At 41.6% G+C, this 22,543-nt stretch overlaps 1 protein-coding gene across 11 annotated transcripts in view; it reads right to left on the bottom strand.

Annotated features, from left to right (window-relative positions):
* Nucleotides 1–22,543, bottom strand: part of LOC138211068 (teneurin-3) — a 185,607-nt gene that overhangs the window by 40,541 nt on the left and 122,523 nt on the right. For 7 of the 11 annotated variants that reach the window (XM_069170649.1, XM_069170650.1, XM_069170651.1 and 4 more), the window contains 11 exons: nucleotides 22,180–22,305; nucleotides 19,790–20,004; nucleotides 14,720–14,930; nucleotides 13,511–13,612; nucleotides 12,129–12,323; nucleotides 10,844–11,044; nucleotides 5,675–5,860; nucleotides 2,904–2,924; nucleotides 2,325–2,348; nucleotides 934–1,080; nucleotides 149–365 (listed from right to left, as the gene is read on the bottom strand). In XM_069170649.1, coding sequence (XP_069026750.1) covers nucleotides 149–365; nucleotides 934–1,080; nucleotides 2,325–2,348; nucleotides 2,904–2,924; nucleotides 5,675–5,860; nucleotides 10,844–11,044; nucleotides 12,129–12,323; nucleotides 13,511–13,612; nucleotides 14,720–14,930; nucleotides 19,790–20,004; nucleotides 22,180–22,305 — 1,645 coding nt within the window. The remainder of the gene's footprint in view (nucleotides 1–148; nucleotides 366–933; nucleotides 1,081–2,324; nucleotides 2,349–2,903; nucleotides 2,925–5,674; nucleotides 5,861–10,843; nucleotides 11,045–12,128; nucleotides 12,324–13,510; nucleotides 13,613–14,719; nucleotides 14,931–19,789; nucleotides 20,005–22,179; nucleotides 22,306–22,543) is intronic. The other 4 variants (XM_069170656.1, XM_069170657.1, XM_069170655.1 and 1 more) reach the window with 3 other exon arrangements.

Below are 22,543 nucleotides of genomic sequence, written 5' to 3'. Positions count from 1 at the left end.
ACGTTGACTGCAAAGACAAAGAATTGTCTTGGACGTCTCCGAGTAGCTGCACAAACACAGGTGCCTTTCTCAAGCGGTAATGTGACAGCAAACAGCTAACGCGAGTCAAATAATTAAAGAGCTGTCAGTGATTCATTAAGCCGCTTACCTGCTGTTGAAGGGGTTATCCCAGGGTATGACGTGGCTGGCACTGGGGCCGATCAGAAAGCTGACGTGGTCGTAGAAGCTCCTGGACGTGGGCTGGGTGGCCGAGGTCTGGGCCTGGCCGGCGATGGCAGCGGGGTCGGGCGAGCCGCGACAGTAGGTCTGACCCTGGCAGGAGATTTGAGTGCAGCAGTCTGGGTCCATGCAGTCGATGAGCCCATCTGGAAAACAAGAAGGGGGAGAGTGAAGACGGGGGAGGAGAAACTCGGTTGACCTGGATACGTTAGGGAGGGGGGGGGGGGGTCTGATAAAGGAAACAGGAGCATCTCCATTACTGTGCAGAGCTGTGGTGCACACATATGACTTCTAATGTGAACTAAAGGTCATTAAAGCTCCTGCGCTGACACAAAAATTTGAACTGTTTCAAAGTCTGTCAACCTCTTATGAACCTCAAAAGATCTGGGTTTATTGATCGGCCCAAGGAGAAGTCCATTTGAAATCCCGCTAGTGGAGTAATAATATATTATCTGAACTACTCCTTATAATTGATCAAATGTATATTTTAGAGCGTGCAGTTTAACAATCTGCTCTGCTCCCGACATTTGCATATTCTTTCCAGTTATGTTTTATGTATGATTGATTTGTTTTGTTTGTTTGCACTGTCACAGAGGAGCCACATCAAAGCCAATTTTCTGTCTGCTGCAATAAAAGATGCAAACACTTCCTTTTCATTTTTTTTCTTCACTGAGGCTAAAAGACAATTTGTACGAGGCTTTAACTTCTTCCTACCTCCCTCGTTATCCTTGCCATCTGAGCAGAGCGTTTCGGTCGCTACATCGCAACCCAGCCCTCTCCAGCCTGACTGGCAGATGCAGTGCCAGACGTTCTGATCCAGGACGCACCTCCCGTTGTTGTTGCACAGCCCAGGGCAGCCGTCTGTCAACACATCATGTACGTGTCAAACAGCCGAACAAGTCAGGAGATGGGAAATCAGGAGGAGGAAGGGCAAGGGGAGGGAAGAGGGGCTCGGGGGGGGGGGGGGGGCATTTAGATTGGACAAGGGGCAGAGGAGGGACAAAAATAATGATATAAGACAGTACTGAGTGAACATACAGTACGATACACCTCTGACAGGACTCAGGGATGGGGGGGAGGGGTAGACTGTGAGGAGTTGCAGTCGTTTCACATGAGTTTTTTTTTTTTGGAAGCGTGTAAAGCTGCAGTGAAAAGTGAAATGTACGGGATTAGAGAAGGTGAAAACCTGCTAAGCGGTTTACTTCCTGTTTAAAAGACCAATAGGAGTTACAGCGAATGCATGTCGAGTCAAATCCTCCCAGCAGTTTTTGTGTTTGTTTGGGGGGAGGAGAGAGGGGGGGTTAAATCAAAGTTTGAATGACTCTTTGGGGAGTTCAAGTGACTTCCGATTATGCACGAATCCTTATAGTTTCAAATCAAATCCATAACAAAGTTTTTTTTTTTTTCTATTTGAATCAGTATTTCAAGGGTTTCTTGTTTTTTTTTTTTTTTAAGTTCAAAGTTCCAGAAACCCCATTTAAGAGGCTAAAAAAACAACAACAACAACAACAACAAAAAAACACCGTCTTGGAAGTTCATTGCTTTCGCCGGTGAAATTAATTCGAGGAGGAGTAGCCTCCCCATTGCAGATGTTAGAAACACTCATGTGAAGTAACAGCAACATCAAAGGGGAAGAGGAAGTATATATGTAAATAGGAGAAGAGAAGGGGGAAGGGGGGGGGGGAGAAAAAGAGGAAGGATCTTGGAGTTTCCACATTTACAAGAAAAAACAGTGCACTTGCTGCCAGATCGCATTCCTTTCTATAGTGGAGGGTGAAGACAGGGGAGCCGAAAAAACATGACTAAACCACACCAGTTCGGGGCGTTTAATCGGGCAGACACAGGGAATTAAGACAGGGGGAGGGTGTGGCGGTGGGGTCTGGTGGAGTCTGGCGTGAGACTGGTTAAGACGGACAGGAGATGAGGGCACATATCGGTGGTGGTGGTGGTGGTGGTGGGGGAGCAGGATCACAGCAGAAACATTATGATCGACTCGGACATAAAACAGGTGTATAAACGCCGTGCTAGGAAAGACAGAGAGCGGAGAGGGATTGTCCGTGACAATCTCCCTGTGGTGGGAGGGGGGGGGTAGTGGTTCAATTTACCTTTATATCCTATCTTGACTGCTCCTATTACACAACCGAGGAAAGGGAAACATTTGGAAAAGAAAATTACTTATCTCCGAGGTGGCAGAGGGCTAAGACTGACAAACACATTTTACCTATTGTAATTTACAGGGAGTACAAAAAGTGGAAACGCTGGTTGTCATTTCAAGCTGACGTACCTGCCAACTTAAATATTTGGAAAAAAGAAGCTTTGCAGGTCTTTTTTTTTTTTTTTTTTTTTTGTCCCGAAGATTATCGCTGTCTTCAACCACGTGTTAGCTTCTGCTCTAATTTCAAACTCTCCACTGTGCACACACATCACAGCAGTTACGGTGATTGAGCTTGAAAAGTTAATGCTAAGCATGAGCGACAGGCTCTGACTGATATTACTGGAAAAGAGAGAGAGGGAAACTACGAGCTCACCCACTTTTAGCAGAGTTCACATATTTTAAAGGCAAAAACAAAGGTGTTCAGCTGGATCAAAAATAAATACAAAAAAAAAGAAACGAAAAAAAATTGAAAAATATCTAACACGAAGAGTATAATTCTCAAGCAAAGTGTCAAGTGTTTTTTTTTTACCTGATACTCTGGAATCCAGGGCTATACATGTAAGCCAAGAGGGAGTTGGAAAGAGACAGATAGGCAGGCAGACAGGCATACAGACATAAGATAGAAAAGAGAAAGGGTATAAGTAGGAGTTAGGCAATGGCATTCAAACAGAAAGTAGAAAATTATTTGGCAGACGATGACAAAAGAGGCTGAAACAGATTCATAGTTCAGCTACATCAAAAACAGAAATCCAGTGTTAGACTGTGAACTCTGTGAACGGAGCGAAGAGGTTAATTCAAGTATTGAGTGAACAATCAAAATTATAGACCCTTCCATGGTCAAAATCAAATTTTGTTTTCTGTAGAAGCACCTTGGGTGGTAATTTTATTTCTATAGGAAGCAGAATATTCATTGTTAACACTCTCCATCTGCTTCGCTTTGCCAAAACAAGGCAGCCTAACACAAAGAGGAACACGCTGTTTCTCTTGATATCTGAGTGTTGTAACACTCTTTGTTTTCAGGCCGTACGAGACACTTTATCTTCTGCTTCAAAACATGTAACTGTCTGCTTGTCAGTAGGTGCGTAGCCTCAGACTCATTCTAATATGAATGCATCATGAAGCAGAACTACACTTCTTCTTCTTTTGTCTCTTTTTCCGTTTTTCCGTCATCTCTACTTCAGCGATTTTAACAGCGTGCCCATGAACTAGCAGTACACAAATCTAAAACACCTTAGCGGTAAACTGCAGCGCTGAGGAATGCAGTGACAATGGGTTAAGCCTTGCATATAAAACAGGATCTAGATGCTGGCGACAAAAGAATGGCCTAGGAAGTCCTCTATTCAGGCTCTGACCATGTAATGTGATTAAAAGGCGCTTTGTGCAAATGGCAGTTATTCAGGGTTTGAAAGACAAAATAAGCTCCAAGAAAAGGTAACGCGCTGCCTATTCATCGCCGCCGCATCCAAAAGCAAGGAGTTACTTTCCCGACGGGAGCCTTAAACACGAGGAAAGAAAGAGAAAATGGGACGGCGTACAGTCGTGCCCTAATGGAGGGAAAGATGAATAAGATCGGGAATGTGACCCCTCCAACAACTCCCTCACTGCGATCTCCCCTCAGAGACGGATTTTGTGGATTGCTGATGAGAGATCTTGTAAATACGTAATTAGGGTTCGAGGGTTTGGAGTGGACGATCTTTGTTTCGTGGGGGAATGTGGCGTCATCGAGAGTTTGAGAATGGCACTTGGGGGAATGCTGTTTGATGCGGCGTGTCAGGGTTTAACTACAGGATCTCTGACGGAGGGTGAGGTGTCAAGGAAGCTGGAGTTAAAGGTCAATCGGAAGTGACATCTCAGAACTCATTATCCTCATTAATGCCAGGTGAAGCACTGCCATTTCAGAAAAATGATATTCCAAAGAGGCCTCCCTGTGGCTTTTTGGCTCCCTAAATACCTGCCCTTGACTCGCTTAATACAGAAGCATCACTTCAGCAGTCTGAAAGGTGGATGGGATAAATTGCAAAGTTAATGTGCAGTGTTGCAAAAAGAACATTTTAGAAAGAGAGAAGAAAAGTGAAGGACAGCTGGCAGAAATCTGGGATTCAGTTCATTTTCTCGTTTCTTGTTACTGTGGTAGATGTTTATCAGGGTGATTTAAAGTTACAATTTTATAACATTTTGATAGAAATTAATATGTTGTTTACACCTTCCCTCTTTCCAGAATTGAAATCCTAATTTCATTTCACACCTACTGCATTTAAACCGCCACATTGGTCACAAGTTTTGACAGTAGGAGGAACAGAAATGCATTCACTGAACAGAAGGTGCTATTACCAAAAGAAACAAAAATCAATTTCTTCAAAAACAGTTAAAAACTAGTCTGTTAATATGCTTAGAAAGCGGTGAAAGAAGTACTCAGAGCAATGAAAAAGTAGAAGCAACATCATGCAAATACAGATGAAAGGATTAGATGAAAAGTCCTGCAATTAAAATGTTACTTAGAAGTATTATCATCAATATACATTTAAGCTATAAAAGTATTTATGTGTTTCATTATTATATTATTCACTATGCAATTATTACCATGGATGAAATACCATGTAAAGTGTTGTATTGTTGCATCTGGTGAAGGTGGAGGCCATTTTAGAGGCATTATGCTTTTATATTGCGGGACAGTTTACGATATATAATATGCAACACAGTTCATAAGCTGATCATAGTGTTTGTTCTGGGTGTAAAATAGTAATCAGCAGAGAAACTAGTTATTGTAGTGGAGTGTAAAGTAAAGATTTTCCCTCTGAATGCGGTGTGCTAGGAGGCAGAAAATGAATGTCAGTATCTCAAACCTGTACTTAAGTACATCAACAAATGATTTTAGTTATTTTCCACTAGTGATTGTGGATGAACAGCATTCTGGGAAAGAAAAGCAAAAAAACAAACAGAAACATCCAGGGCTGAAGATCCGTACACAGTGTTTGGTTCAGTGAGCTCTGGAAATTGAATTGCAGGAAACAAATCGGTTTACTTCTGAGCACTAGAAAACAAAATCACCTAAAATGACTCATCACCAGTTTGTCACGCAGAGGTAGTTATTTGGAGAAGTTGGGAGGCAACAGAAGTGTATCATGCTCTGCGTTTTTTTTTTCCCATCAGATGCTTGAAACCACACCGAAAACACTGACGCTGACTCTCCAAAGCGTCCCCTTTTAAAGCCCCGCCCCATGAATGACTTTCCTCCGTCGTCCGTGCCTTTCTGTCAAGTGTGTGTAGGTGCGCAGTGTCGGATGTGTCATGGCGGCTCACCGATGGTGCAGTGTTCACCCGTCCAACCCTGGTGGCAGTCACACTTGCCCTCTCGGCAGACTCCGTGGTCGATGCAGCGTGGGTGACAGTCCCTCTGCTCACATTCTGGTCCTGTCCAGCCTTCCTCGCAGTGACACACACCACTGAGGCAGGAGCCGTGGGGGCCGCAGTCCACCACACACACCTCTGTCGTAAAAAAAAAAAAAACACCACACCAAAAAGCCATGGAGACATGTTGCTTCTGTTCTGTGAAAAGCCGCTTTTTTTTTTTTTTCTTTCTTTCTTTTTCACCCACCTTCCTCTCCTGCACTGGTGTATTTTTGTATTCTGTATAGATGCATCTGCCACCACAGAAAAATGCTCTGATGTTTGCTGAGAAGTGTTGGCTCCCTCACTTTAAGTGGGCCAATAAGTTTAAACTGTAAACAAGAGATGTTTTCTACAGCTTTCCTTAAAAACTGCATTGTAAAAAACAAATAGGTGATACTGTGAGGCTTTAACGTGTAACACTATTTCATTTTAAAGAGGCTCAAAATTACAGCTGTGTGCTAAATGAAAGTTTCAAGCGCCTAATTCGACATGGAAAATGTTTCAGGCGTTATGGATCTCTCTGGGCTTGTTGTGTACACAGCTCTTGTTTTAAAATGAGTGCAGAGTGGGACACGCACACTGGCTGACACACGAAATGTCAAATACCACTAATCAACTCTTAATTCTGCTGCCGCTTGGCATAAATACACAGCGCGCAGCTTAGAAAAAGACAAACGCTTCCTCTGAAAGTATCATTTTAATCGTGGTATGCCGTGCGGTTACTTTCATGGGTTCAGGCGATAATAAAGTCCCATAAATTCTCCGTGCTTTGGCGTTTCATCTGTGAACTGTCCTCCACAGCACAAGCAACAACACACCGCCCACTGAAACCAGCTGAAGTGATGTTCGAATGCACAAGAGACGCGTTGCCTTCTTCTAATGGCGGACGGATGATATCTGGCTGGGTTTGCATCTATTTTACGTCAAATTTAATCTCGCAGACTTTAATTAGCTTATCAACAAACCGCTCCAATCAGCCTAACAACCATCTTTCTTCCATCTCAAAATGACATCAATGCTCATCGCGCAGAGTAAGTCTCAGAGTAATTACCCTGGAATAATGGAAGAAAAAAACATTTCTTCAGAGGACAGGCAGAAGCAACAGTTTTTCTTTATTGTTGTTTTTGTTGCCGCAGATACTTTAACTCCTGTTTATCACGACTAATTTCATACGCCATTTTTATTTATTTTTCCTCAGGAAAATAAAACAAACATGTCACCACTCAAAGAGATTAAAAAAAAAAAAAAAAAAAAAAAAAGCACTGCAATTACTGCGTCTAAAAAAAAAACAACTTTCAAAGCAACTACTTGTTGTTTTGTTGCAGGTTTAACAAAACACAAAAGCTCATTTGCATGCAGTCTTGGCAGACCGTGGCGAAGGGAAAGGTCCGGAGATGTTAGATCAACATGTTTCCTTCGAGTACGGAGCGTCAGAAAACAGCAAGAGCAGCTGTTATGAATCTCCGTTATCTTCAGAGAAACTCGCATGATTGAATTCGTGGATTGTGAGTAAATCAGTCTGCAGCGGGCGAAAGCCAAGGCTCAACAAGCTGCTCTCGTGTGAGGATGAGAAATGTTGATTTGCTGGAACCGAGAGCCTCAATCGAAGCTTTTGAACAGAGGAGCCATGAAGCTTTTCTGCTGTGACAATAGCCGTCAGTGTTGGAGGGAAAGTAGCTCAAGTACGTCCTAAAATTTTGAAGTGACTAGATGCTCCAGGAATTTCATATCACCCCGTGACATAAAAGTTTGTGACTTTTGGAAAAGTTGGTCTAGCCTTCGGGGGAAAAGCAAATTAGCCGACATCATTTTGCTGCCTAAAAATATAAAGAGTCGGGGATAAAATACCCACTCATTTTCTTCATGTATTTTCATTATATTTTTTAAGCCAATCTACCCCCTTCTGCTCTGCACCCCTCTCATCCTCTTTACCGAGGCTGTCTCAACTGTCTGTTCCAGCTCTCTGAATGGAGTTTTTCTTCGATTGAGGGACCTTGGATGGTTCTGATTAAGCTGAGCCGACACAGTAGAATATTAAGCATGCCTCTGGAGGGGAGTCATTCGATTCCAAAGGAATACCTCCTTCCCATAGAATCTATGCAATCAATTTTTCATTAGTGCAAAAGTGTTTATCTGCCTTTAACATGCCCCTGACTCGAGCTGGATAGGGGTTGTGGGCGGTCGATCTGTGCTACGCGCTTGTTAATTAAAGTTTATTTAATTGAAGAAAAACCGCAGCGTCAATTACGACGGAACCCCCCCCCCCACCCCACCCATCCGGGCGGGTAAACAAAACCCAACTTTTGGACCGCGCCGGGGGCCGGCCGCGTCGGCCCCGCCAGTGACGAGCTCGAGATATTGCGCAGGGTGAGAGGACTGAATTTTCAAAAAAGATTTAACTGAATAACAAAGTGCTTCTAAATAAAATCAAGTGAGACACAAAAGAAAAACAAATCCCTGCTCAGCCACATAGTCATTCTTTCTTCTTGGACAGCGACCAAACTGGTTTCCTGCTGCTTCAAAAAGGTATCTATTATCTCAAACGTATCGTCCAGCCTCCCTTTGCTTTCATTTTCATTTGAAGCTCAGCCAAAGAGAAATATATTCAACAGGGTTTCATGCTGACAGAAACAAACTGCAACTTCTGGCTTTTAATCGTTTCACACCGTGTTTTTCTCTCTGGGCTGAACACACACAGAACCGGTCTATTCTGTGAGGAGGAAACGGCGCATAAATCACTTGAATCTCAGGTGCCGATAACAGATGGGAGGGGCTAGCCTTTGAACTGACATGTCACCTACCTGTGTCCACAGACCAAACCCTCTGAATACAAACGTGGGAACAAATGAAGAGGCTCTGCTGCGAGCAGATGTGAATACTAAATTGCCTCATCTAAATAAATGAAAACCAAAATCATAAAAATAAACCTGAAGCTGCCACAAAATATCCTTCACATTTTTTGGGGGGGAAATTTCCCAAACACATCTACGAGTCCTCTTTCTTAAACAACACACCTTTGTGATCATTTTCAAGAACATATGCTGTGTTACACAAAAGTAACACGTGGTGTCAAAGCTGTGTTGTTAACACATGCTGCATTTATAATCAGCACATGCTACAAGTGTTGATTACCCAACTTTGGAGGGTGTGATGACACCCACAGTTTGATTTCTTTAGCCCAAAACACAATGAAGCATTCGCCCTTTTTTGTATTCCGCATCGGGGGTCAAACTGTAAACGAATGAAAACAAATGTCGCAGGTATTCACACGTTGCTTCATGATGTCAGTTCAGTGTTTTTTTGGTGTTTTTTTTTTAATTTTGTTTTTTTGTCATTTAGCTCCTCTGCGGCAAAGAAAACAAAATGCTCGAGGGGAGTACGACCAGCAGTCCACCCTGAAGCCTTCACTCAGCGCTTTTGTTTGTTACACAACACTTCGGAAGCCTGAGTGACTTCTGGCTATCGGGGTGTCAACATCTGTCTCCTCGCGAACAAAAAAAAAAAAAAGCTTTGTATTGGTTTTGCCACCTGTAGTCGCTTCAGATTATTGTCTTTACTCCTACTCTGAGACTTTTGAGGAATTTGCACCCGTTTATGTCACGTCAACAGACATTTGATGCCTTTCTTATATCGACAGATGAATCAAACTGCTTAAAAAAAGTTTGTGTTAACAGTTCAGCGTGAACACGTCCTCGTCATCGTAAATATTACTGTCAGCGTGGCTGTCGTGTGTTTAAAATGAATCAGTAGAACTTTACTGAAGGTGACATAAAAAAAAAAAAAAAAAAAAACTACAGTTATGCTCATAAAGCACAGCGCTGACAGTACTGTAACATGTATGCATAACTCATGAGATGAAAAAACTTCAGTCAGTCAGGCTCCCATTCATCATGCAGACCTAGACTATGAATCAGTAGGACATCTCGTATGAATTATATTCTTTCCTTCATGTTTACCTGTGGTAGAAAACTGAAAAAAATAATACTGATTTATGACTGATTCAAGGAGTTCATTCCTAATTGTGGCATATTAATTTCACACAATAAATTGGTCTCTAACGTTTAAATTATATTTCAAAAACAGAGATGATAAATGACCTCGAACTGCGATTTCTTTTTCTTGCAAATCATTTTAAAGATGGAATCATACATCACATTCATTTCTGGCATGATCCTATTTTTTTTTATTTGTGTTTGAAAGTAAAACAACAACAAAAAAAAGTTCCTTAAGTTTCCTAATAAGATGCCCACATGCAGACACTGCACTGTGTGAGACGGATCTTGTATTTTAACTTCCAGCTTGTTAATAAAGGCTGATACATCTGCTGTTTCGGACACCTGGTGTCTGCAGTGTTTGCGCACAGCGAGAGGGAAGTTTGTTTGGAATAAGTACTTGAAAATGTGGTGCCAATTACTTGTTAGAGAAACTCAAACTTCATCCGCAAAAATAGTAAAAAAAAAGAAATAAAAGGACACTTTATATCTGGCTGCACTGATTGCAATGACTTCTTGGTGCAGTGCAAACACCACTAATGACATCAAGAAAGAGAGGGATAGATAAAATAAAAAGACTGGATTCAATTCGACATGGATGTCCTTTAGTTTTAATAAAGAACGTGGAGAATTTGAAAACGTCCGTTTGTATGTCCGTTTTGAGACCATAATGACAAGAGAACTGTCATATTTATAAAAACATTTTTTTTATATCATTAGTCTACTAAAATCACATTTCAGCTAAAACTCTACCTCAATTAATCAACAGAAAAATAGAGCTGGTCTGAAAATCTTTGAATTGTTTGTCATTTTTCAAGTTAAAGGTCAAAACTCAACAATAATTTTTTATGAGCTTGTTAATTTCAGTATTTTTGTCAGACAAAATAAAGAATTTTAAGTCACCTTGGGCTCGATAAAGTGTTTCACCATTTTTGGACTTTTTATTGACCAAACCAGTAATGGAAAAAATTATTGATGATTTATCGAGTGCAGGAATAATTATTTGTTGCAGCTTTAAATCATATACAAACTCTTTATACTAGCATTAAGTGATGGAAAAAAAAGAAAAAGAGAAAGGTGATCTGACCTATGGAGCAGTCGGCCCCGGTCCAGTTGGCCTCACAGACGCAGGTTCCGGAGTCGGTGTTGAAGGTGCCGTGACTGGAGCACTGCTCCGGACAAGTGCTCTTCAGGATCTCGCAGCTGATCCCTCCCCAGCCCGGGTTACAGTGGCACTCACCATGATGACAGGCTCCGTGACCGGAGCAGGTCGGGTCCAAACAGTCCACTGAGGACACACAGTCAGGATGACAGCCATGTCAGTTTAGCACTTCTGGACGGAATATCCAACCTACTTATTTACCCTGGCCACTTTTGAGTCTGCTATCGGCCAAAAATCATTTTTAGAGTGGAAATGCACAAGTGCCAGATGAAGGCTGGTGAGCCACAGCTGCAATTTTTGCAGGGTTTTGGTGGTGGCCGGTAGTAATTTTCCACCCTATGTTCAACTAGCTCCTCTACGGTATATTATAGGGTACTTCCAACATACTGACAGCATAATTATGCTCCATTATAGGCACTAGGAAAAGCAGCACAATTAGTGTCTAGACAGATATAATCAATTACTATTAACAATTTGCAGATCAACTTGCTGATCTAGGTTAATAATTGGCAATTATGACCAACATAATCAACCCATTACTAACAAGGGATAATTTTCAGCAGCGTTTTTGTACTTCCTTTGGACCTGATTGCTCGGTGCGTCTCTCTATCTACGTGGACGCCGATAACTATTCTTTACCTGAAACCAATTTATCAAACCGGAGCCGTAAAATGCAAGCTGAGAGCTGCAAATGCAACCTCCTCCCATTTAGGTTTCCCTTTCCCGTATTGCTTTACTACAAAGAAAACCCACAACATATTCATTAAGGGAACTCAATAGCTTTTATACATGTAAATCTGAGCTGATGTCGACATGGGGATCAATAAAGTTAAATGCGCTGGAGTGAAGGGGGAAAGAAGAAGGAACCCTTTTCTTGGTAAATGGAGGAACCGATGCCGTTGACTGATCGATTTTAACAGGTGTCTTTGTCTGTGGAGTCTTCCAATAGGTGACTGCATCAATGGGCACCGCACAATCTGTTCCAGTTTGTACCCTGATGCGGTCTAAACACTAAGAGGGAGTTAATATATACACACACGGTATCAATAACAACATCCAAAGCATTATCTGCTTGGTGGAGTCGAAAACACAGATTGTTTCACCAATGGACTGTGTCGATTCCCCTTGAGCTTCACACAGAAATATGTTGCATCTCGCTGCTTTATATCCAGAGGAGAGGAGACTTTTTTTTTTTTCTTTTTCAGGTTACCTTGCTCACAGTTGGTTCCTTTATGGCCGGTGTTGCACACACAGTTTCCCGCCACACACAGTCCGTGTCCCCCGCACTGAGGATCGATACACTGGGAGGCGGGAACGTCACACTCGGTGCCCTTCCAGCCGCTGTAGCACTGACAGCGCCCCCTGGTGTACTGGCCGTTACCGCTGCACAGCACGGGACAGGCGGCTGCGGAGAGACACCAGGTTTAAGGTAGTTTGTCTCCAAAATGGAAAAGTATCACCAGGCAGATTGTGGTATTCATGTTTGCAAAGCAGACAACAACACAAGAAAATGCCTTGAGTGCTTTTTTTGATAGAAAAAACAAATACTAAAAATACTCCAGATGTGCTCTTTGATCAGAAGTCTGATGCTACTCCCATTAAAAGTATGGAAACAGAGAGTCTAGTTATGCCCAAAGGAAAGACAACTTCCTGGAGAATCTTTTGTAGTTCTTGATTGGCAGATTTTGTTGTTAGATACAACAATATATTTAGCGTATAAAAATGATTTTAAACTCACTGGAACTTGTAAACTTCAGATTCAAAAACATGGTATTCTTCTTTTTTTTTTTTTTTAAAGTCTGTTCACCCTAATGATGGAATATCTAGCCAGGCAGAGATGGATTTTGTCATATCTGCGTAGGCATGTAATGAGAACTTTGGCACCGAGTTGATGGCTGCACTTGTTTTCGATGGTACTGAGATTGATACTGTAGATACTGCCGGAAGGAGAGATGCTGGAGAATAGCAACAACAAAAAATAATAAATAATGCCAGGGCGTATTTGGAAACACCATTTGTCTTGGATGATCAGGATTTCGAAACACCTCAAACTTATCTAAGCAGCCCAAAGACAGGCATCCGAATGTGTGCACAGACAAGGGACTGAACACAATAGAGGTGTAAATATGTCCTGTGGTGGACATTCTCCCGAGTGGACAGTCACTGCAACGGTGAGTCTGTTTCTCATCCGTCTCGAAGGCAACTGTGGCCTTCCCGCTTTGAGATTCCTTGTTACGTCCTCGCTGACCTATTTACCAAAGTAAGCTAATATTAGCTCCAGCAATTTATTGATCAAGCTGTGGAGATGGAAATTGATTTAGTTTCCCCCCCCCCCCCATGCTTTGAGCTGCATGAGCAAAATTCAGTGTGTCCGTTTTATTGGGGTGGCGACAGGAATCTCAACACCTGGGCAAAATAATAATAATAATAATAATAATAATAATAATAATTATAATACTACTACTACTACTACTACTACTACTACTACTAATAATAATAATAATAAACCATGTGCATAATTGGCTGGGGAAGAGAGAAAAATAATTTGGGTGAACTTAAAACTTAAAATATGCATAAAAGCTGAGTAATTACCTCTGGAGCAGTACGGCCCTATGAATCCTGGGAAACAGTGACACGATCCTGCCACACACTCTCCGTTCCCGTTGCAGTTGTGTGTGCACTCTGTCACAGATTCTGTGGGTAGAGCAAGTCCAACTATTAATATGTCTGGAATCTGAAGTTCCTCCTTAATATAACATTTGACAACGGTACAGCATTACGAGATACAGCGAGACAACCGAGTCACCAACTTTTTCTTTTTTTGTCCCCCGTCCTGCATGAATTTAAGGATTTTCTAAGTATCCCTTATCTGGAGTGAATGTATGAGGCGTGGCATACATTTACAGCTGTTTGTCCATGTCCCACTAAGGTCTAAGCCTCCATAACAGCACGCTGTAGCCCGACTCTTCCCATCTAAGCCATGTTAAATAAAAAGCCACACGGGCATTTTAAATTAGACCAAATAATTCCATTTCCTTGACACATTTCCCTTTTCTTCCCGTGTCCTCTGCCGCTTCACCACCACCGCCCCCCCCCCCCCCCCCCCCCCCGAACCCTTGAATGACTGATCATGCTCGCACAAGACATGCAATCTCCTGAGTGTTTACAGCTCAAATCCTCTCTGAGTTGAAGTTAATCTGACATATCCTACAGACAGATCTTGTGTTCATTCAACAGACCATTGCTCATAAAGGGCGCCCCCACAAGACCGGGACCCTCATTTTGATCGGCGTTAAGGGGGCCAATTTTTTTTTTTGTTATTACTCTAGCTTGTGTTGGGTGTTCATCGAGCCAGTGTCGGAACCAGGCAATTTTGACCTCACACATCGATACCTTCATATTCGTAGGACCAGATCAATGGAGCTCCCCGTAGGAAATAGAAAAAGAAAAACGTTAACTCAATCTTAGCGTTTTTTTTTTCCTACCTCAAAACCCACAAGGAAATTTCACAGACTTCAGAGCACTGAAGAGGTTGTTAGGAGGGAAAGATCAATGCGGCGTAGGGTCCTGTATTATAGTGTTGAGCACAATAATCCACTACCCTCAAATGAAAACCTAGATCTGCCTCCTAGGTGGCTCAAAGTTTGAAAAGCTCAGCTTGTTTGTGCGGCAGACAGATTTTCCTCGAACAAACTAACTGTTTGTTTGTGCGGGCGCAGCTGTTCAAGTCCTCCAAACATGTCATTACACATCAGCCCAATCACGCTCATCAACCGTGCCAGCAGATGCGTCTCCTCGTACCCTGGATGATGGTGTTGTAGGACACCGCCTCCACGCTCCGTCCGTCATTGTAAAACGCAAAGTGCCACACCCCTGAGTCCAGGTACTGGATGAACCCGGCCTGGTGGACGGTGACCGGGTGATCTAGCCGGACCCTCGTGTCCGGCTCGCTCAGAGTCCAATGCTCCTTGGCGATGAGCCGACTGCCGTCCAACAGCTCCACGAAGTCATACTGCAAAACAAAAACCCAGAGCAGATTGCAGCAGATGAAGGAGATTGTTATTTTAACGATAATCTAATTGAATCAGACAGCAAAGAGGCAAGTGAGCTCAAAAAGTTAATATTTTCCTATATCGGATGCTTTGTTTGCAGCTGGAGATTTCCTCTAACAGTCTGACAGGAACTCTGCAGAGTTGTAAAGACACAGCCAGAGCAGGTTTGTAGACACACAAATATTCGAGTTTAATAAATGTTGATTTTTCAGAGACAGTTATTTGGAGTTGAAAGATTGGAGAGGCGTTTGTATACCGATGGAGCTGATATTGCTCTGGGGCAAATGCTCAAACGTGTTCCAAAAATATACAGTTAACTCTGATGGGAGTGCACTTACAGACACAATGACGATGTGTTTATGACAATCTGTTAAATTAACATTGATAATGAGTGTGTAAATGCTGGTGCTTGAAATTCAGATGTGGTCTGTGCTACTGCGCCTGCACAAAATCCAAATAAAAAGTATATATTCACTATATAGTCAATCGAATTGGTTAGATTTTATCCGCGGGGCATACACAAGACATAAAAATGAATAGAAAATAAATATAACACACAATAGAATTCTGATCTCATTTATTTCTTTCCTACAAGTTGGGAATTCAGCACGCATTTCTATAGATTTTTTTTTCAAACAAACATTGATTTACAGTGTAAACAAGGAGTAACGAGGTATTCCTGCCAAGGAGTGAAGCGGTGCATCTGCTCACGGTGCACCTGCTCAACACCTGAACCTCATTTTGACTGAAGCTGTCGAGTGTACCGAACACTGCAGCAGAAAAAAAAAAAAAAACAGTGTAACACATAGCAGCAATCCCAACAAACAGGCTATAGGCTCCAGTGGAAGCACATCAGATGAAGACAGCAGATCCCCCGGCTAAAGCAGTTGGTAGCTACACAGATGCACTGAGCCTATAGTGAGAACTGGAGTCTGCGGGCTGCTTAGGAGGGTGATACACACACACACACACACACACACACACACACACACACACACACACACACACACTGGCACTGTAGCTGTTTTTCAAAAGAGCTACAATTTGAATTCAGTGATGAAGATGTGTGCAGAGAGCTCTGAAGAACTGTTTGAGCGCATTGATTTTGGACTGACGCTGAAATTAAGTCAAGACAGGGAGAGCTCATAATATGCTTCCACTAATTAAAAGTGACATGACATGAATAAGATAGACAACTCATATCATTTTTTTTCCTTTAAAAAATTAAAACATGTAATCCAGTAGACCAATATGTGTTGTACAACCAATCAATTTAATTCATCTCTATTTGCCCCCCGCCCCGGGTGGTCTAAATTCCGTGAATGACCCTTTAAATGTGAACGCATGCGATATCCCGCCTCATAGAAACACAATAATAACTGTATTTATATAACACCATTAAAAACAGGGTTTACAAAGTGCTCTACAGAGGAGCAAAGCATTGTCACACATAACGTCAATACCGGTAAACATTTAAGAAAGCAGGAGACAAAAAAAGACCATAACATAAAGGTAATGAACACAACAAAAACCAAACAAATAACCAAAACGAGCAAATGGAATAGAAAACAAACAAATAAATAAATGAATAAAATAAACAAACAAAAACAGGGGAACAAAAGAACTGCATAAAAGGACATAAAAGGACGACATCACTTAAAAGCAATTCCATAAAAATGTGTTTTAAGAAGTGATTTAAAAGAAGTCAATGATTCTGCAATGGATTTCAAGATGGTTGAGACACTCGGACAAAAAATATACTAAAACAAGATTTAGTGCTCAGGAATGTGACAAACAGTGCGACCTTTCAGTTCAGCTGACTTGCAAATGACAGGAAAGAGAGCATTAAAAGGGGGGACAGGTGAAGTCAACACTGTGATTTAAACCCCTTTGAGTGGAGTGGGCGGGGGCCACTGGAGGGATATTAACCTGGTGGAAGTTGACTTCTTTGTGTTGTCGACTCGAGGGGGGGAAGTAATAAAACAGTTCACCCACAAGCCTTAAACCCCCTGACCAAGTGCACACATCTCGATTAGCTGGTGTGAAAGACCCCCTCCCACCCCCACTCCCCTCCCCCCTCCCCAACTCATCTCAATCCAACAATACGGGTGAATAACAATCAAGAGACCAAGCAAGAAAAGACTGCCGGATGGCCCCCGCGTACAGAGGAGGCAATGCTCGGAGCCTGTAAATTCTTCAGTCCCTTAGATTGAGCGAAATCACACCGCAAAGAGAAGAACTAAAAAAGTTTGTTTCTTCTGACTTGTCTGCTTTGGATCAGCTCAGACAGACACTCGATAGCAGACAGAGGATGTCTATATTTGAGAATGGTGGAAAGACTGCTGCACTTAAATGCTTTCTTGTCTTCCAAGCTGTGAATACGACGAACAGTCAATATCTCTCGTTGGGGTCTTTCATGCTCAGTTAAGTAAATGCATTGATTTGTGTACCTGAACAGAATGTAATTTAGAAGTGGCCACAATGGACACAGTGTCCAACAACTGACAAGCTTGAGTGTCTGTACAACAATTGCTCGAGACATAAAAGTAGTGTCTTGTTAATTAGTAGCCTTTGGTCTTTGATTTTGTTGGGCTTCCTTTTTTCACCTTGAAAGTCCAATCCAGCTCACCTATTGTCACTCGCATTGGACTTTCTCCTGTCAAAGAGTGGCCCTAACTGTCTCCACTTGAATGAAGCCTATCTTTACTAAGAGAGAATGTCGAGAAGGTGAAGCTAAGAGCTTTTGCAGTCAAGTGTGGTGGAAAATAGCCATTGTCTGAGTGCTTCCATCACCACCGCCAGACATCGGACATTCGGATGCCCAGAAATGTCATTCAAGTGACGCGTCAGACGTTTTGGAAACACTTCAATTTGCAAATGGCAGACATTTAGTGGAAGTGAAAGCTGTGCATGCCCACACAGGCACATTGATGCTGAGAGGAGAAAATGGAAACTAAACTAAGTTCTAATTTGCAAATGCACACATCTCCAAAATGTATACTCAGTGAACTAATAAGGGCAGATAAATAACCCCATTAAGTAACATTAATTTACATTGTGACATTTTTTTTTTTTTACCTTAATGTAATGTGATTCCACCTGACAAGGTGAAATGGCTTCTGCACATCCTTAAAGCTGCTATAATCAATTTCCTGAATTAGCAATAGTCCACATGACTTTGCTTAATGTGAAAAAGTTTGCTTGTACTAATGAACTCACAGATAATCATTGGTACCATTGGTAACAGTAAAGTTTTTTCAACTGAGTGTTTACTGAAACGTTTCACACCTCGCAAACTTTACTGTTGGTTCAGTCGCACTGCTCTTCCCAAGATCTTTTCCAGACACAGCAGGCAGCCATTCCCAGAGAATAAGCTCTCTAAACACTACCTACCCAGCACCAGATGGCAGGCAGAAAAAGTGGAGACAATAATGGAGCATTTAGCAGATAAAGAGCCAGAGATTTTCCTCAGGAGGTGATGAAGACCAAAACAAGGCAAAAAATGAGTCAAGTTTTGGATTTACATTTTCCATCACTTCTTAATAAGGTGATAAATACATCAGTGTTGTGTTGAGCCCCAGAGGACCATATCAGTAAAGGATGGAGGATTAAAAACCATAGTTTTATGAAGCTTCTATCATTTATTGGCATGGCTGTCACCAAACTCTTTTTAGAGGTAGAAAGAACCTGAACATTTATTTTTCCTTAATGTTGTTTTTGGAAAAAATGATGTTATTGTTGATGTATATTTTCATTTCTTCTGTATGTCTGGGTCATTGAGCAGTTTGTTTATATTTTCAATTGTAGCAGTATTCATGTGTTGCTTATTGCTTATTTTGCATAATTTTCCTATTGATGCATATCTTTTAAGCAGATGTCTGTAGCCCAAAAACATCATTATGGCCTGATGTTAATAGCATTGCAATTTTTGGTTATTTTTTGATATGCTTTTCTAATATGCTAAAATGTACTGTTTTATCAGGTATTCTTTTCTAAGAATTTAAAGTAATCTACTGGCAACCATCTAACAAGAATCTTGCTATAATTTCAAGTAATCACAGAAATATAATCAATTCAATATTTACTCTAAAAGGCGGTGAAGGTACTCAACGGTATGAGTACTGTAGAATTACAGTATGTCGCTGCTGTCTTTACACCCATAATATAATGCAATTCCTGTTGAAACAGGATGTCAGGCAGGACAACAATGCAAACAGAGACTATTTCCAAGTGTAAAAATCAGTGCGGAATATGAGTAAAAGATAAAGATTTTTGATTTGATAGGAGAAGCAAAAGAGTAGGATCATTCAAGGAATGATGTGTGTCTTCATTGGTTAGATTTTAAGCTCACAGCCTCGAGTGTAAGATGAGGTCAAGATAAAAGCGAGACAATGTGACTTATCTAAATGGTGCCACTGCACCCGAAGTGGTTATTAAGGGAAATGATTGAGTCAGTCAATGAGTTTCATTTCATTTCTCATGATTCTTGTTTTGATTTTGCAATGAAGCCAAAATGTATTCGAGAAAGCTCAATTTGCTTGAATATATATTCTTATAGGAGCACCAGACACTGGGGTCCTCAGGCTTGTCAAGCTAGTATCAAAGTTAACTACATTTTCCGAATATTAGCCACTGCTAACTCCTAGTCTCATCAGATCAAGAAGCTGCAAAACTCCAGCACATATTTAAAAAGGATTATTTTATTGCTAAAGAATTCCACTTTTCCAAAGAAAGAGAAAGAAAAAGGTGTTTTTAAAGTTTCAGGGTGTCTTTAATCTCAAAAAACGGAATCTAATTAAAGAAAAAAAAAATCCTTTACCTGAGTGTGAGATGGTGCGAGTCCCTTTCGTCCATAGACTCCGATCAGCGCGTTCTTCTGTACCGAGATGTTAAACTTGAGGAAGCGTGGCTGCTCCATGCTTAGCTGAGAACGCCAGAACACACCCGGAGGGACGCTCTGTCCAACCCTCTTCCCGATGTCCACCTGTCCGGTATCGATGGAGTTGTTCTCCTGATGCAGCACACTAGTCCTCCCTACAAGACAGAAACGCACACCCACATGACATAAGGTGTAACAAGAATAATACAGCCAAGCTGATGTGGTGGAAATCAGACATCACAGAGTCTTTAACCTTCACGCTCACATCTAAAATGCAATCTTGGCTTTTGTGGAAGTCTTTGATCTCTTGATATCTGTAAATGCAGCATTCTGTTTTTTTTTTTTTTTGCCTTCCAGTGTAGCATTATCCCTTTATTCAAGCGGGGACATAACAATAACACAGTCATATCTTTTTCCTAATGAGCAGTGACCAAGCAAGACAGGATTAAAAGTAATGGTTCCCTGTGGTCCATGATTCACTACTCACCAAAAAAAAACATGACGAGATATAATTGCCTTTTTTATAAGACTCTAACAGGCCGCATCTCCCATCTTTCCTTTGGTCCTGGTGACTCATAAAGTAAGGCTTCATATCAGATAAGGACTAAATGGAATCTGTCAGATATGAGCGCTACCTTGCCAGGGCAATAACATCAAATCAAAACAATTTAGCGAATGATGTCCTTATACTGTGTCCTTACGGTGCCAAAAAAAGGGAAAGTTGGTGGGTTTTAATATGACTCTTGGCCACATGAGAAAATTGCAGCCTGCAAGGTGCCGTTACAAAAAAAACAAATTTTTATTGTTAAGAAGAAAAATCTGTAAATCCCTTTCAAGTCCCGGCCACCTAAAGCTGTGGATGCAAGGCGGCTGGACGATACAGAGCTGCAGCATAAACAACTCAAGCCGCCACTGCTGAAGTGGTGTGTGGACACATGTATACTGTAGCTGCGGGTATATCTGGTCGCGCCAGACCACCGTTATTTGCATACGTCAGTGTTGTGTGTGTGTAATGAGGCCATTGCCTGTCACTTTAGCTTCAGTCAATGTGAAGACTGGAAGCCAAGTTTACCTCGAGGGAGAATAATAGCTGGCTATTGATTGCCTTTAAACAGTCCAAAACCTGCCTCATGCTATCTTAATTAGCAGTACTTATGAGGATTTAAATCTAGCTCAGTTTAAACAATTGAGCTTTTGCCTGGCCAACTCAACTCAATTAATGTTTTCGTGGCCGTGCATTTTAAATACTGCACTGTGCTTAGAAATTAATGTGGTGGCTTTTTGCCGTTAAGGTGAGTTGAGATGGCCTGCCTGCTTGTTGATGAATGCACAATGGTCCAAGATTATGACTAGCGACTCCAAAGCTGTCTGGAATCATTCTTCTAACATTCAGAAGGCGAAGGATCTTGATAAATTCTACGGGCCGGGCGTCGCGCTCGAAGGTGAAGGCCAAATGTTTTGCTGTTGCAATTTGCCTTTCTTAATCTAATTTGTACCTTTCCTTGATTTAACTAATTTGTGTTTTTGGTGCTCGACACGTCCCTTCACCTACTTTTTTTTTTTTTAGTTTAATTTCAAAAAGCATTAACTCCAGGCAGCCTTATGTGTTGTTCAGAGTGCGGGTAAATTGGATTTGTTTCTCAAATCAGATCTTTAGAACAGACTGTATTTTATCTGCAAGGTAGCTGATCAGATTTGGTTTGTCCAGACATCACCAACTGATGCGGTGGTTGCTGTGGTAACGATATACTCGCAGCTAATTTCCAACACGGACACGGAAGTGCAATTTATTTTTACTTCTGTCCACAGACTGTTGTTCTCGTTGTCCTCCATAGCGCTAAAATCGACACCGTGATGGCTGATGATGATGATGTTGTCACTGTTTTCGCATTGCAAGTGACGTAAGAAATCCGATCTAAGGTTCCAGATTGTCCAAACTGAGGCGCATCTGTAGAAATCCAATTGGAATTGAATTCCGAAACCACCTCCAAGTGTAGATCCACTTGGCAAAATTACGGTTTCATGGATTTTTTTTCTGTTCAGACTTTCAAAAATCTATCTGAATTCAAACTGGAAATGACAATAATAAAGGGATTTGGGCTGGCAGTCTGAACAAGGCTTTTGTGTCTACGTTCAAGTTTACCAGACAAGACAAAAAAATAATAACCCTGAAAAACAGAATATAGTAGTATATATGGTATATAAGTATATTTAAGGAGCAATGTCGAAAGTCTTGAACAAAACAAAATTTGACAACACAGTGAGGCCAAAAAAAACAGTATTGATATTGTGCAGTAAGACAAGTTTAGATGTCATTCTCATTTCCTCACCATCGGCAGCCAGAGCTGTCTCTATGCTGGACTGAGTGGGCCCTGCCTTCCCAACTCCTCCGTTTTCAAAAGCCGGCTGGTTGTCCAACTCTTGAAGCTGCCAATTGAGGCCGAAAAGGTGCATCGCTGTGAAATACACAAAAAAAAAAAAAAACTGCGTGGGCTTGTAGAAATAGATAAACAAATAAGCAAATAGTCGCACAAAAACAATCGGGCCACTTAAGCACAAAAAAAGACCAGTGACGGTGCATCAAGGATTAATCCAGCGTAGGCAGTGAACAACAAGTTTAACTTCCAATATTTCAGTTCAAACTTTTTTGTTTTCAGCGGTGACTCGGCCCTGGGAGGCTTTTGTGTACACAAA

Source organism: Embiotoca jacksoni, unplaced genomic scaffold, assembly GCF_022577435.1.
Source record: "Embiotoca jacksoni isolate LCO1_2020_lvr unplaced genomic scaffold, fEmbJac1.0.p SCAF_5, whole genome shotgun sequence".
NCBI lineage: Eukaryota > Metazoa > Chordata > Actinopteri > Embiotocidae > Embiotoca > Embiotoca jacksoni.
The sequence above is the reverse complement of the archived record's forward strand: the minus strand, read 5'-3'. Positions and strand labels throughout refer to the sequence as shown.